The sequence below is a fragment of the Hyperolius riggenbachi genome, chromosome 8, assembly GCF_040937935.1.
Source record: "Hyperolius riggenbachi isolate aHypRig1 chromosome 8, aHypRig1.pri, whole genome shotgun sequence".
Lineage (NCBI taxonomy): Eukaryota > Metazoa > Chordata > Amphibia > Anura > Hyperoliidae > Hyperolius > Hyperolius riggenbachi.
The window spans coordinates 235,156,523-235,170,590 of NC_090653.1; the positions used below are offsets into that span (position 1 = coordinate 235,156,523).

The 14,068-nt window shown below is 45.4% G+C and overlaps 1 protein-coding gene across 2 annotated transcripts in view; it reads left to right on the plus strand.

The window, feature by feature from the left end:
- SLC6A8 (solute carrier family 6 member 8) overlaps positions 1–14,068 on the plus strand; it is a 134,740-nt gene that overhangs the window by 42,463 nt on the left and 78,209 nt on the right. For both annotated transcript variants that reach the window (XM_068248352.1, XM_068248351.1), the window contains exons 2-3: positions 6,307–6,438; positions 9,173–9,434. In XM_068248352.1, coding sequence (XP_068104453.1) covers positions 6,390–6,438; positions 9,173–9,434 — 311 coding nt within the window. In that variant the 5' untranslated portion in view covers positions 6,307–6,389. The remainder of the gene's footprint in view (positions 1–6,306; positions 6,439–9,172; positions 9,435–14,068) is intronic.

Here is a 14,068-nt window from a genome sequence, read left to right on the forward strand (position 1 = left end):
CATCAGTTCATAACCACCGGAGTTAGGCCAGCACACGCCATGCAGCCGCACAGGGGCCCCCACATCCTCTGGGGCCCATGCAGCTGCACCACATTCAGCATAGCTATCAACTGTCCCTATTTCAGAGGGACAGTCCCTCTTTGGAACTCTGTCCCTCTTTTTTCCTCATTTATCCCTCTTTCAGGACAGATCTGTGTTAATATATGTATTTTTCTACTGAAATATGTGTTTAACTGACTAAGCTTTATTTCCATCAATAAAATGTATAGTTTTTCTTCGATTTAACATTTGAAAATAATCGACTAGAGGCGCCTACATTCTATCCCCTATGCCATCAAGGCATTTTGTATTGACCTGAGGAAGCGGGCCATGATCCATGAAATGCGTTGTCAGATTGCTTTTTTAATAAAAAACTTTTTTCCAGTTAAACTGGTGTCTATGTGTTCTGGAGATATATTTTATTTATATTTTAAAACACTAAAATAGCACACACATTGGGTGCCTCCATCCTAGCCATGATTGGTTCTGGATTCTTTGTAATGTGCATGACGAGGGACAGGTTGTGGTTAGAAGTGTGGCTTAAAGAGGACCTCCAGAGTAGAAAAGAAAATCCGTCAGCCTGCAAGTAAAAGAAAGTTATATTTACCTGAGAAGTTTTGTCCCGCAATACCGTCCCGAAGTCCCTGCATCACCCGACTTCCAGCGCCTGGCCCCGCCTCCTCTCACTACAGTAAATAGCTTGGCGTTTTTCTCCGGGGAGAGAGAGGAGGAGGGGCCAGGCGCTGGATGTCGGGTGATGGGGACTTTGGGACGGCTTCTCGGTTAACTATAACTTTCTTTTACTTGCAGGCTGCCGGATTTTCGTTTATACTCTGGAGGTCCTCTTTAAAGTGTCCTTCTTTCTTATTTCATTACTTTGTGAAGTGCTGAAGATGTCAGCACTATATAAATACATGATAATAATATATATGGTAGAAAGACCTTATGCTATAACTATGGTAGGGATTAGATCGTTCTTGTGAAGACAGACAGTAACAAGTCTACTCTGTAAAAAGCACCGTGAAAGATATCAGTGCTATCTAGATACAGAGTAATGGTATAGTGAGAGTGTGTGTGTGTGTGTGTGTGGGGGGGGGGGGGGGGGATTCAACCATTTAAACATTTTTACAAGTCTTCATCCTTATCTTTGTAACATGGGTGAGGAGTAGGGATAATTGCTTGTGGCCCAAGCATGACACATAATGAATAGGTAGGATTTAGAAATTAAGTGCTACATTAACACAGTGCCTATAGAATGCAGCCTAGATTCAGGTACGTTTGTTATTAACCATTTTTGGTTCCACCCATGATCTGTCTTGACCACACCCACTCGCAGGGTGCCCCTTACCTTTTTTTCTGCTCAGGGTCCACTGTTGCCACCACTGCACTAGACGCTTGTATATAAATCCATTTGGTGAGCACAGAATGGCTGATACTGATTGGTTACTTAGGAAATCCCAATAGATGCAGGAGGGAGTGATGCAGAGACTGGTAGCCAGCAGGGCCGGGCCGAGGCATAGGCTGGAGAGGCTCCAGCCTCAGGGCGCAGTGTAGGAGGGGGCGTACAATTCATTCAGCTGTCATTCCTAATTGTGTATGAAGCAGAAAGAAATAAGAAAAGGGGATACATAGCAGTGACTGCAAGCCAGATAACTAGATATTAAGGTGTTGGGGAGGTTGTGGGTCCTGTGGCCCTCTTAGTCTAATAGTAATCAGTGTGTGACGGCTGGGGTGGGAGGGATGGAGGGGCGCACTTTGGTGTCTCAGCCTTGGGTGCTGGAGGACCTTGTCCCTGCTCTGGTAGCTAGACCGGACTAATGAAGGCAGGTAGCGACTCCCTCTACCTTCTTCTAAAACAGACGTGCAATGGAGGAAGGCAAGCATGGTGGCCACACTTGTTATATAAACCTCACCAGATTGTCCCCTAAGTCACTGTGGGGGGAGGGGCTTTGAACATTGCGAAGACCAATCAAACTTTTGCTGGAAAGCGACTTCCTGCCAGGGGTGTAGCTAGAGGGGAGGGATCACAGGGGGGCTCAGAGCTGTGGTGGGTCCCTAACTACTAACCTTCCCTTCCTCTGATACAGGGGACTATACTTCAAGGATACCCAAGGTGACATGTGACATGATGAGATAGACATGTGTATGTACAGTGCCTAGCACACAAATAACTGGGCTGTGTTCCTTTTTTTCTTTCTGCCTGAAAGAGTTAAACATCAGGTATGTAAGTGGCTGACTCAGTCCTGACTCAAACAGGAAGTGACTACAGTGTGACCCTCACTGATAAGAAATTACAACTATAAAACACTTTCCTATCAGAAAATGGCTTCTGAGAGCAGGAAAGAGATAAAAAGGGTCAATGGTTCATAGATTTTAGCTCTGGCATACTTCAATGAATGTGTCATTGAGCAAAAACAGTAAAAACTAAAAAAGTAGATTTAAACATAAACTAAAACTGTGGAATATCTTAATAAGTCATTTTAGGAGAAGGAAGATAGATACAATCATTTATATCATTCGTTTATTTTTGCCTCGGGTGTCCGTTCAGTTCAGGTGTATTTGTGGCAACACTTGTTATGGGTGTGAAGACCATGATGGCCACATTTGCTTTATGACCCTTGTGAGACGGGCCCCAAGGGGAGGCAAGGGAAGGGGTGTGAACATTCGGGGGGGGATTAAAGTTTTGTTGGGAGGCCCCATGGATCGTCATTACGCCACTGCTTCCTGCAGTAAACAAAGCACAAAATTTTGGGCGCTGCAACACATCCATAATTATTGCAAATTTGAAATAAGTGACTAAAGCTACCTTCACCCTAAGCCTAACAAATTGCATTGTGTGTACACAGCATAAGGATCAGCAGTGCTGCTATCTATTGTGCTACTGTAGTCTCTTGATGCTGCAGCAATGACAGACAGGTCTTGCTATTACCCAGCAGCCCTCCTGGCTGCAGCGTCACCTTATCTTGATGTCCTAATCCCCAGAATCCTCTTACAAATCAAACTGTCTCCAGTGCTCACTGGCCATAAACACAAATTAAACTGTCTCTCTGCAGCCATGCCGATGACTAACGCAAGTATTAAATCCGCTGCCGTCTCCTGGCTGGTAAAAATAGGCGACAGCAGATTTATAAAAGAAGAACTTTGCAAGCCCTGGTATTTATCCTGAAGGTGCTTAATAAAGCACTTGGCTTTCACACATTAAATATTAAACGTAGATGTAGATAAACAAGTGCTGGAAACCATGGTGTTCGTTGCCTCACTCACGGGCCCACTCTTCTAATAGATGGAATAAAGATAAGAAGGACTGGGGCATGTTTAAGAATGAACTTTTCCCAAATGCACATCTGGCCAATTACCCCCTGCACTAAGTACCGTATTTTTCGGACTGTAAGACACTCCTGACCATAAGACGCACCTGACACACCTAGGTTTAGAGGACAAAACCAGAGGGGAAACAAATTCTCTAAACCTGGTGCATCCATGGTGAAGGGGCATCTTGTGGATTATGCCGTCTTTGTACCTCATGCCCATTGTACCTCTTGTGTCTCCCTATGTCCCCCTTGTGTCCTCTATGCCCCTTTGTGTCCCCCTGTGTTCTTGTTTGTCCCACTGTGTTCTCTGCATGGGCACAGTACAGGGAGTCCCCCACATTACATTGGGTTGGAGGTTCGTATTGGCAGGCGTTTACAAGTCAGGGACTCCCTGCATTTGGACTATAAGAGGCAGTGACCTTTTTCCCCACTTTTGGGGGAGGAAAAGTGAGTCTCATAGTCCAAAAAACACAGTCTAGAAATTGAAATGACTTTGTGTAGGGGATCCTGACTGCCAAATCTCTGATACCCCCTCTCATTCTCCTTCCTTATGCCCCTCCCCAGTAGTCAAAAAAACAGTTCCTCAGAGGTCAAGTTTAGAGGTGTGACTGCAGTTCATGAGGCCTCATTGCAAAGTTCTGTCTGAGCCTTAAAGTGGTACAAAACTCTGGCATAACATTGAATAAAAATGTGTGTGTTTGCCTACTTTTTATTACCCATACCGTTATCAACTTTGCTTTTGTGCACAAGTAATATTTTCTTTCTACAAATTACAAATTCCCAAAGTACAGTTTATCTGCTATGAAAGCTGCCATTGCATTTTATTGCATAGCTGCTGTATTTATATATTACCCCCTCCCGATCGCCTAACACCGATCGGCGGCAGGAGGGTGGCAGCCCCAGGACTGTCTAATGCCGATTGGCATCAAGAGCGGTGGGCGGGGATTAGCAGGGAACACTCACGCGGTTGGTTGGTGAAGCTGTTGGGGATCGCAGGCAGCGCACATTTGAAACATCTTACAAAACTTCTGGGCACCGATCCCTCTTTACTCCTACAGCTGCCGGCTGCTGTGCTGCATCCTTGCTGGGGTACGGTGTGTCACCTCACCTGCATCGGGTCACATGCACACTTCGGGATCCATGCAGAGTGGGTGCAGCAAAGCAGCTGTGAACTGCAGGAAGTGAAGAGGATCGGCACCCAGAGGTTTTGTAAGTTGTTTCCACTGTGCGCTGCCTTGCATTTCATATGTGGGGTTGGTTAGTGTTAAATTTAAGCCCAATTGCATAACTTCTCAAGCAACCGAAAGGAACACATATCCAGCATTTGGCAGTCCCCGCCTGTGGGGACTTTACCGTATTCAAATAAAACATACCGTGTTTCCCTGAATTTAAGACCTCCCCTGAAAATCAGACCTAGCTTATATTTCGAGTATGCTCGAAATATAAGCCACCCCCCTAATATAAGTCCTAGTGGCAGTAGACCAAGCGGGGACACAGCCGGTGCTGGGGGCCTGCTCCCTGACACACATACCCCCCTCTGCCCGCCTACTCGCTTGCTATTGCTCCTCTGTTCCCTGCCGCTTTACCTCGGTTCTCGGCTCCTGGCCCCCTCCATTAAGAAAGTCCAGATCCCCTTGTTGCTTATTCCCCGTATAATTCAAACCGCAGAGCAGCGGTGACGTCAGCTCATGTAGTCCAGTAACAGCGCCACCCTATACAGAAAGTAAAAGGAGATCACTTCCTGTATATGTCAGCGCTTACTGGACTACATGAGCTACCTTCACCGCTAATCTGTGGTGTGAATTATGCGTGGAGATAAGCAGCAGGGGGATCCAAATTTTCTTAATGGAGGGGGCTGGAGCTGAGAACTGAAGACGTAAAGTGGGCGGGCAGACAGGGGAGGAGAGAATCAGTTTGAATACTAAGGGGATCTGGCTATATCCAGGGGGAATCAGGCTATATACTAGGGGGATCTGGTTATATACAGGGGGAATCAGGCTATATACTAGGGCAGGGGTCTCAAACTCGCAGCCCGCGGGCCATTTGCGGCCCTCGCTACAATATTTTGTGGCCCTCGCCGGCAAAAGCTTCCTTATAGTTTGCTTCAGTGCTCCCAAGTAATCCGCTGCATCCCCACCGCTAAACGAGGGCCTCAGAGCCCCCAAATCGCCCAGGGGGCAATTCGCCGGCATTTCCTGGAAGGGGCAGAGCTTTCATCTTCAGCTCTGCCCCTCCTGACGTCAATCGCCGCACGGATCGCCGCCTCTCCCCGCCCCTCTCTGTGAAGGAAGAGTGAGAGGGGCGGGCAGAGGCAGCGATGCGCCGCGATTGTGAAATTCCTTATGCGGCCCAGCCTCATCCTGACTTTGCCTCCTGCGGCCTCCCAGGTAAATTGAGTTTGAGACCCCTGGGGATCGGTATATATATATATATATATATATATATATATATATATATATGGGGAATCAGGCTATATACTAGGGGGATCGGTATATATATATAGGGGGAATCAGGCTATATTTCTAGGGGGATCTGCCTATATACTAGGGAGATTTGGCAATATACAGGGGGAATCTGGCTATAAACTAAAGGGGGATCTATCTACCCCCACAAAATACAAGACCTCCCTGAAAGTAAGCCATAGCACTTTTTCTGAAGGAAAAATTTATATAAGACAGTGTCTTATTTTCAGGAGAAACATGGTTGCATATTTTATAAAAATTGTAATTAGAGTCAGATGGCATAATACATAGGTTGTGTACAGCAGTTTTTGGACAACAACAGTACTGGTGCTGGTCCTTATTTAAGTCCTTTAAAGTCTCAAAGTAACTGCACTATTTCTCTATAGGTCTCTGTGACAGTGATAATGAATTGTAGCATTCAACTTGATTTTTTCAACTTTTTAAATTTTAAACTAAAAAAATAAATCTGTTGTCTCTTTTTTTTTTTTGTCCAGGTGTTTTTCTCATTCCTTATGTCCTAATCGCCATCTTTGGTGGAATTCCAATATTCTTCCTGGAAATCGCTTTGGGACAGTTCATGAAAGCCGGGAGCATTGCTGTATGGAACATCGCTCCGCTCTTCCAAGGTCAGTCCTGCAGGAACCACTCAGTGCTCACTGTATAAAAAGAGATGAACTTTCCATCTAACATTGCAATTACATTGGGGTTCATTCATGAGATTTTCAGTGCCTTTTGCACTTACCTTATTCTTTATTTTATTTTTAGACCTTTACTGACTGTTCATAAACCGTTAACTGCAATGTAAAAAGCTTTGTGTTCAATTTAGCATCAAACTAGGTGCCAAAGTTAACACATATATTGTACATATATGGTGCCAATTATCCTATTCTGTATTTCTAAATGATTTGATAGCTCTTCAGCTGTCTCCCATGCCTGGTTTAAAGGGGAACTTCAGCCTAAACAAACATACATAGATAGGTAATATAATCTCTTACCCACCCTGTTTTAAAAGAACAGGCAAATGTTTGTGATTCATGGGGCTGCCATCTTTGTCATGGGGGCAGACATCTTTTTGGTTGAAAGGAGGTGACAGGGAGCATGAGACACAGTTCCAACTGTCCTGTGTCCTGATAACCTCTCCCAGCTGCACACGCTAGGCTTCAAATGTCAAATTCCAAATGTAAAAAAAAATAAAAAATTGCACCAAAACAGCAGAACGAGAACAACAAAATCAGAAATCCCATAATGCTTTGCACAGCATCAGGGGAAAAAAGCCCGGGCAGTTTTTTTCTGTGCAGCTAAAAATTTGGCTTGTATAAGAGAAACAAAGTTCTGATGCTGTGAAACTGTTAAAGAAACACCAAGCCTTTTCAGTGCCGCTGAGCCGATTTTTAGTCCGGAGGTTCACTTTAAGGGCTAACTAAAAAGCTACAAACAGCAACTTTTATTTTCTTTTACTGATAATGCACAACAGACGTGCTTTTGATATGAAAATTAACATTCCAGCAGCTCAAACAAAACCACTGGAATAGCTCCCTGGAGCTTGACCAGCTCCAGAAAGAAATCTCATCAACATGAGGGTCCCCTTTAACTTTATTTACCAGCTTTTATAGTGACCAGGGTTGGTTAAAAGGTATTTTGTGAGGAAGGGCAGTATCACCCCCACACGCCTTCTTACATGCTGGTGGGCAAGAAGCCAGACTGCCATAAAAGTAGAGACTCAAAAGAACTAAGTTATCACTTTTGTGCAAAAGGGCGGAGCTACGTGCCAGAAGGCAGGTAGATAAAACTTTATTGAAACTAGAATTGAGGCGCACAAAATGGCTTTTGAACAGCTCCTATGCCTTGCTCCAAAAATGCTGCAGTACACGCAATTGCAATTTGCTCAAATCGCAACCTCAGGCCTAACCACCAATGAGCAACCAGCATTTAACAATTCCAGGACACGCCTGCAGAATCACATATGTTCTCCAGTGATCCCTAGCTTGAAGAGCCTCAGTAAATCAGGCTGTTATTATTAGGATTAGCCAGGTGACTTGACTCTGGCCTTGCCTTTACTCTGCACACTACAAGCTGCCTCATGACCCTCAACTAATGCATGCGAGCTCAGCAGAGCATTTCCCTCTCAGACAGGAATTGCATTTCCACCTCTTGTTTGACAAGGTTGTGCTGTTCTAGCCCCCAGCGGCCTTCGTTAATTGAATAATATGTAATAGTGTTTTCTCATTACCTGGACACGTCTGTTCCCGCTCTGAAAGAGGCAGAGCTGGTGGTGTGGGAATATCTTCATGGGTGATGTGCCTGACTCACGTCAACGTTATAGGAGTATAACTTGTTCATGCAATGATTTAAAGGACCACTATTGTGAAAAAGTTTAACATTTAAAATACATGTAAACCCATACAGATAAGAAGTATGTTTCTGCCAGCGTAAAATGAGCCATAAATTACTTCTCTCCTATGTTTCTGTCACTAATGCTGGGTACACACGTTGTGATTTCCCACTCGATCCCGAGCTCAATCCCGGTTGATCATTTCCGACATGTTCGATCGGGTGTCGATCGATACAGCCGGCGATTTACTCATGTTAGGTATGAAAAATCGACAGTTGTATCCATCAAATCCCGATCGAACATGTCGGAAATAATCAATCCCGTGGATCGAGCGGGAAATTGCAAACGTGTGTACCCAGCTTTACAGTAGGTAGTAGAAATCTGACAGAACTGACTGGTCTTGGACTAGCCCATCTCCTCATGGGGGATTCTCAGTGTGGCCTTGGCCTTACTACTATGCATGGCCTTACTACCTACTGTAAGTGACAGCAACATAGAAGAAAAGTAATTTATGGTTCATTTTACTCTGGAAGAATCATACTTCTTATTTGTAAGTGTTCACATTTATTTTAAATGTTACAATTTTTTCACAATAGTGGTCCTATACAGTGCTCTTGTAGCTCCGGACTAGACAATTGTGCAGGACTGAGGAGAGGTACATCAGCTAATGGGCTTCTTTGTCCTTTCAGTGATTAAAACGTTAGTGTGTTTGGGAATCATCATGTATGAAGTACACCTGTCATGAGAGATCGGTGGAGAAGCCACCACTGGCCATCGGTAATCAGCTGGCTGTACTGTTCAGCCTCTTGCTCTGAAGTATCTCTGTCACTAAGTTAAAGCCTAAGTTCAGTCACCATGTACGGTTAGTCATTAAAGGTATTACCGGAATCAATGTTTGTTGGTTTAATGTGTGCATTTCTGCTCCTCGACTAACACCGGACCGCACTTCATATCAATACAAATACCCCGTTATGACTGATTCACTTTACAAATGCCCTCTTTGATCCCTGTTTGCCCTCACTCTCTAGGTATCGGTTTTGCATCCGTGGTGATCGTCTTCTTCTGCAATACGTACTACATCATGATCCTGACCTGGGGAGTTTATTACCTAGTGAAGTCCTTCACTGCAGTGCTGCCCTGGTCACACTGCAACAACACCTGGAACACCGAGGAATGTGTGGAGATATTTCGCCACGAGGACTGCATCAACGCTACCGCCAACTCCACCTTCGGCAACCTGACTTGTGACGAACTTTCTGACAAGGTGTCCCCAATCACCGAATTCTGGGAGTAAGTGTCTTTTCTTCTCACTTCTGGAGTATGCAATATTTTTTTCTTTTGTATGGAATAATAAGATCCCTCAGAACTGACATGTATCTGCCATCTACCCATGATGGAAGCAGCCATTTCTCGAAGTAAACCATTATTCACAATCATGACAGCTTTTTGTAATAACCAAGATTGCTTCTGTAGATGTTTATGGCTTTCAGCTACAAGGCTGACATATGTGCACCAATTTTTCTGGGTGATTAAAAGGCTTGGTTCACAGTTGAGGCAGCCAGCTGGAGCTGTGGTGGTCTGTTTGGAGTCTGGAGTAGATGCTTTTTAACCATAGGCTTCCATGGGAAACTCTTATTGGGTCTTTGTGTTCCACTGACCTCAATCAAAATAACAAATGTGAACAGATTCTATTCACCCGTAAGCTAAATTCTCACCTGATGACACAGGAAGATGGATCCCAGCGACGTCCCCTGACGACAAGCGGTACCCGATCCATCTTTCTGCCGAGGGGTTCATGCAACAGCAGTACTTTGCACGGATTTGTTGGGGATCTTAAACATCTGATCCGCCGTAACAGTCATTATCACCGTACGTCACCAAATGTCGTTCGCGGTATCGCGGGCCTGTACCCACGTCACGAGATCGCATGCAAGATCGCTCATCGCTCAAAAAATTGCCAGTCATCTGAATAAAAATTAGAAATCCTGTAGTGGGCACGGGCCTTTAGATTGCCGTGGATGTGTTTAGATGTTTTGGAAAAACCTCCTCCATTTGAAGCGGAATGTCTAAAGATTAAGGCCTCTTTCACAGTGCGACGTTAAAGTCGCACGATAGAAAATGTTTTAACGTGGACTAACGCACAGCACTATTAAGTCTGTGCAACATTCACAGTTCACACGTTGTGTTGTGTGTAACGTGTAGCAATATTTAGGAAGTGCTGCATGCTGTGCGTTTAGCAATAAATCTGCTGCGTTGTGTGTGTTGCACATGCTCAGTAATGTTTTTTGTTTTTTTTAAATGTAACGCATGCGCCGTTTTCGTTCCATCACTGTGCAACGAAAATGGCGCACCAAACGCAGGGCTAAAGAATGTACTACAATGTCCAAGTTATAGTCTTTCAATGCGTTGCATTAGGGGCACGTTATGCGACCTTAACGTCGCATCAAACGCACCGTCCCACTGTGAAAGAGGCCTTATTCTGCAAATCTCCACTCAACTGCTGCAAACGTTTTTAGGCGTTTCCTCATTTTTACCTCCATACGTCGCGGACATCCAGAAGTGTAGCTTCGGAAGTATTGTTGATAAAGATATGCTTTTAGATGCTCATGATGAAAAGAGTCGAACAACTGGAAATTCCTAAAGACCAGTATTTCAAAATAGCTAGCACAGGCATGCAGCTTATTATAAAGTTAGTGGCAGTCTAGGGCTTGCTCACCAAATGAGAGTTTCCGATTTAAAAGCCCTAAAAGCGATTGTGCTATGTTTTCCTATGAGACTGTTCACATGTGCGGGTTTCGATTTTATTAAAATCGCAAATGCTCTACATGTACCATTTTCTGAGCGCTTTGGCTCAATGGAAGGTATAGGGAAATCGCAAAAAACTTGCAAAACTGTTTTTTTATTGCGATTTCCCGAGCGCTTTTATGAATACATTTATTCATTTTCGGGACTGACATCAGGAAGTGAAAATCGTAATTGCTTCACAAAAGCGCTTAGAAAAGCACAAAGCGCAGGGAAAAGTGCTTTAAAAAAAGTTCAATAAAACGCTCAGCGCTTGTGATAGCGCTGGCGATTTACTGTATAATGTGAACATAGCCTCAGGGTTAGTAACATAGGATCTATTTGCCAATCTATAAAACAGGCAAAAAGTGCCTGTTTCAAGGGCCGGTTCACATAGGCTTCTGCATGGGGCCTCCTCTAAATGCTTTTCTGTACACTTGCAAAAAGCATTTATGCAGCTTTCAGTGGCATGTGGCCATGAAAAAGCAATCTTCCTAATAACCTAAGCACGGGGCAAGCGACCCGAAAATGGGGATAAAAACATGGCATTTGCATGAACGACGGTAAATGGCAGCAGTGTCGGAGTGGGAGGTGATGAGATGATCCACTTGCTGGCCAAGCAGCAGTAATCAGGTGTTTGCTGCTCACAGAGAAGACTTGCTCCAGGTTTGTATTGGGAGTGATAACACAGGGTTTCTGCTGCTTGGCCAGCAGGTGGATTCAGAGGTGTAGCTGTGGGTGGGCAAGGGGGGACAAATGGCACTGTGAGGGCGCTCAGCACAGTCACTGCATCCCCATGTATGTAAGGAGAGGTTTGCTGGCTGCCTGAAGTGCCCCTTCTTCTATTCTTCCCTCTGCAGAGGAGTACAGATACATTAATAGCAGCAGAAAAAGCAGGGCACATCTGGCTGTCTAAAGGGGGGGGGGGCACATATGGCTAGCTTTGGGGGGCACATCAGGCTATCTGAATGAGGGAAGGGGGCACATTTGGCTACCTAAATGGGGAAAAGGGGGCACATATGACTATACATATACAGCATTTGTACATTTGACTCCACCCATAGCCACAACCATATTTTGATGTGTGGCCACTCCCTAGAATAAGTGCACACTGTGATACTAGTAGGTGAGGGCTCTAGGCCCAATAGGAAAGGTCTCACCTGGTTGTCGAGGTTGGAGAAACCTATATAGGTTTGCCAGCTGTCACGCCTGTGTCCCTCCTATGCCGGGGACCTGGCTTGCACGGATATCCTCACGGTCTTGGATGGTGATCCGGTTGGGATTGCACGGTGGTTATTTGGAACACGCTGTGGTGGGCGTGTAAACTTTTTTCTGTGTTCGGAAAAAGCCTCATTCCCCGGCTATGAGTGTAGTAAGAGATAAAAACAGCTAGCAAAGCAAGGCGGTGTTAGCCGCAATGATATGCAAAGGCTGTGTTTGTAATCTTTATTGCGACGCGTTTCCCAGGGGAGCACCCCTGCTTTATCAGGCATAAAAATGTATGCCAATCCCATTGGCTTACATTGATGGACAGGGTCAGGAGCCAATGAAAGCGGCTCCTGACAGGCACAAAACTTTGCCGTTATAGCAACGGCAGAGAGAGGGGCCTACAGCGATGGGAGAGCGTCGTGTATGTGCGGTGATTTGAAGGTAAGCACTGTTTTGTGGTACCAGCAGTATCTGGTCCTTAAGGGGCTGGTATGCAAGGAGCTAAAAAAGTTAGATACTTACCTCAATAGAGGGAAGCCTGTGGATAGTCCCCAGAGGCCTCCCCAATCTCCATTACTGTGCTGGTACCCTTTGGAAATATTCAACAATTACGGTGCGTCAAGTATGGTGCTTCCACCCTGTGGCGGCTCTGTCCTACTATGCAAGATTGAACCCTACTGGCTCCTGTGCAGAAGGGCCATACTCGTTCACAGAGAGCTACGAAGAAGTGGAGGGTACTGACCGGCAGCAGAGGGGTCTAATGGCCCATACTCACGGGCTACAATTGTCGCCCGTGAGTATGCGCCGTTGCACGGGCACACACCCCGAACTGTCGCTTGTCGCTGATGTCGCCAGACGATTGAACTGCTCAATCGCCTGGCGACAGTTGCCGCCGCAATTCCACCACAACTGTCGCTAGTCCGCGTGAGTACGCGGACTAGCGTCAGCAACCTCCATTGAGGAATACGGAGCTTCCAGCAGGGAGAGGAGGAACGTCGGCAACAGCTTCCATCGCGCCGCTGGTCCCTCTTCCGCGTGTGTATGCGGAGGGACCTGGCGAGGAGCTGTCGCCGGCCTGACGCCCACACGCTCAGGTGTGCTGGCGACAGGCCCAAAAAGTTGCCCGTGAGTATGGGCCATAAGAGGATTGGGGAATCCTCTGCATTATCCAGAGGCTTCCTCTACTGCAACAAGATTCAGGGACACTGCAATCCATGGCCATGGTCATAACATTACACTGTGGGATTTACCACAATATCAACCACATACACTCCCCTGATGCTCTATTTGAGAAAAGGAAAAGATTTCTCATGGGAAAGGGGGTATCAGCTACTGACTGGCATGAAGTTCAACACTGGTTTAAGGTTCTACTTTAAGATGGGATGGCAAGAACCACTTACCAGTGGGGCATGTTCACTTAACAGATGTAAAAGTGCCCTGCACTCATCAATTTACCACTATTTTGTGAATACGCCCCAATAACTGGCCACATACCACACAAATATTTGTATCAATTCATTTTAGACAACTCATTACATGGGCAGTTCTACATTAAAGGGGAACTGAAGAGAGAGGTATACGGAGGCTGCCATATTTATTTCCTTTTAATCAATACCAGTTGCCTGGCAGCCCTGCTGATCCTCTGCCTCTAATACTATTAGCCATAGCCCCTGAACAAGCATGCAGCAGGTCAGGTGTTTCAGACTTTAAAGTCAGATCTGACAAGACTAGCTGCATGCTTGTTTCTGGTGCTATTCAGATACTACTGCAGAGAAATAGACCAGCAGGGCTGCCAGGCAACTGGTATTGACTAAAAAGAAATAAATATGGCAGCCTCCATATACCTCTTACTTCAGTTCCCCTTTAAATAAGAAAGAAGCCAATCAACATGTTTTAACAATGTCACAACACTAGCGCAGTGTACTGTCATGAAT